General features: G+C 53.0%; 1 protein-coding gene across 1 annotated transcript in view; it reads left to right on the top strand.

The window, feature by feature from the left end:
* Selenbp1 (selenium binding protein 1) overlaps positions 1–1612 on the top strand; it is a 12816-nt gene that overhangs the window by 9389 nt on the left and 1815 nt on the right. The window contains exons 6-7 of the mRNA XM_026784105.1: positions 1280–1358; positions 1440–1561. Of these exons, the coding sequence (XP_026639906.1) occupies positions 1280–1358; positions 1440–1561 (201 nt within the window). The remainder of the gene's footprint in view (positions 1–1279; positions 1359–1439; positions 1562–1612) is intronic.

The following is a 1612-nucleotide window of genomic DNA, read 5'->3' as shown; positions in this document are numbered from 1 at the left end:
GGACCTCCTCCCAGGCTTCAGCGTCCACACTTGTTGTTCCCACCAGCCTAAGGCTTCCCAGGAAGAAACGCTGGTACGTGGCTGGCCTCGCTTCTCTCTGGGCCAGACTAATCTCCCCCTGTCTAAGTCTGTTTTCTGTTGCTATAACTGAGCAACTGAGATCCCAGGCAGGACAGTGATAAGGAATAGATAGTCCATAAGACTGCAGTTATGCCTTCCAGGGTTGAGGAATGGCTTCTGGGGAAGGTTTCCTTGTGGTAGGGAATGAGAGAGCCCTGTGCAAGAGACAAACGGGCTTTATAAATGAACTCATTTTCAAGATAACCATGATGCTCTCATAGGTGAGAGCTCTGACTTAATCACTTCAAGGTCCCACTTGTCCCCAGGTGGTGGCACAGGCCCTCATCTCCAGCACTTGGGAGGCAGAGGCACAGGCAGACAGATCTCTGAAGCAGCAGCCAGCCTAGTCTACGTAGCAAGTTCCAGGACAGTCAAGGCCACCTGAAACCCTGTCTCATGAAATAATCAGAGGCCAAAGAGACGGCTCAGCAGTCTAGAGCATTAGCCATTCTTCCAGAAGACCTGGGTTAAATTCCCAGCATCCACGTGGCGGCTCACAACTGCCTGTAACTCCAGTTTCAGGGGACATGAATTCCTTTCTGGCCTCCGAAGGCACCAGGAACACGTGTGGTACATAGACATACGTGTAGGCAAAACACTAGTACGTATAAAACAAACAATACTAAAAGGTCCCACCTAGCCAGTCAGAATGGCTCACACATGTAGCTCCAGCACTTGGGATGTGGTGGCAGGAAGACTGCAGGTTCAAGGCCAGCCTCTTCTACACAGTGAGACCTCTGTCTCAAAAACCCAGTCAAGGTCCCCCTCCTAATTCCTCACAATGGTAATTACATTTCAGCATGACTTTTGGTAGGGACGCTTGAAGCACAAGTGGCCATATGGATACATTCATTCAAAACCTAAGGTGGTCCCTGTGGCACACACGTGACCCCAGCACTTGGAAAGTGGAGGCCGGGGGAACAGGAGTTGAGGCCAGTGTGAACAACATTAAACTGTCTCAAAAAGCAAAACAAAAAAATGCATATAGTGAGCATCTCTGTGAGCCACTCTGAGGAGCAATGGCGGGGCCATGGTGAAGCAGTCATGCTCCTTGCCTTAGCGGCTTGCAGGGAAGGAGACACTAGCCACAAGGCCCAGTGTCTGCTCCCTCCCTGTCCCCAGTTCTCAGCCCACTTCCTGCCTCTCTTCCCCAATTTAGGGAGGCACCTGGTCCGTGGAGAAGGTGATCCAGGTGCCCTCCAAGAAAGTGAAGGGCTGGCTGCTGCCCGAAATGCCAGGTGAGTTCCGGGAAAGGGTGGGGTCAGCAGGTGGGGTCCTGGCCTGAGGAGACTCCTTAAAGCCCGCAACCCACGCCTTAGGTTTGATCACTGACATCCTGCTGTCCCTGGATGACCGCTTCCTCTACTTCAGCAACTGGCTGCACGGGGACATTCGACAGTACGACATCTCTAACCCACAGAAGCCCCGCCTTGCTGGGCAGGTAGGGGCACTGGTGGAGGAGTCTGGGCAAGGTGGAGAGGAGGGGAAGCTC

Source organism: Microtus ochrogaster, chromosome 21 (genome assembly GCF_000317375.1).
Source record: "Microtus ochrogaster isolate Prairie Vole_2 chromosome 21, MicOch1.0, whole genome shotgun sequence".
Classification (NCBI taxonomy): domain Eukaryota; kingdom Metazoa; phylum Chordata; class Mammalia; order Rodentia; family Cricetidae; genus Microtus; species Microtus ochrogaster.
This window is presented reverse-complemented; position numbering and strand designations above follow the sequence as displayed.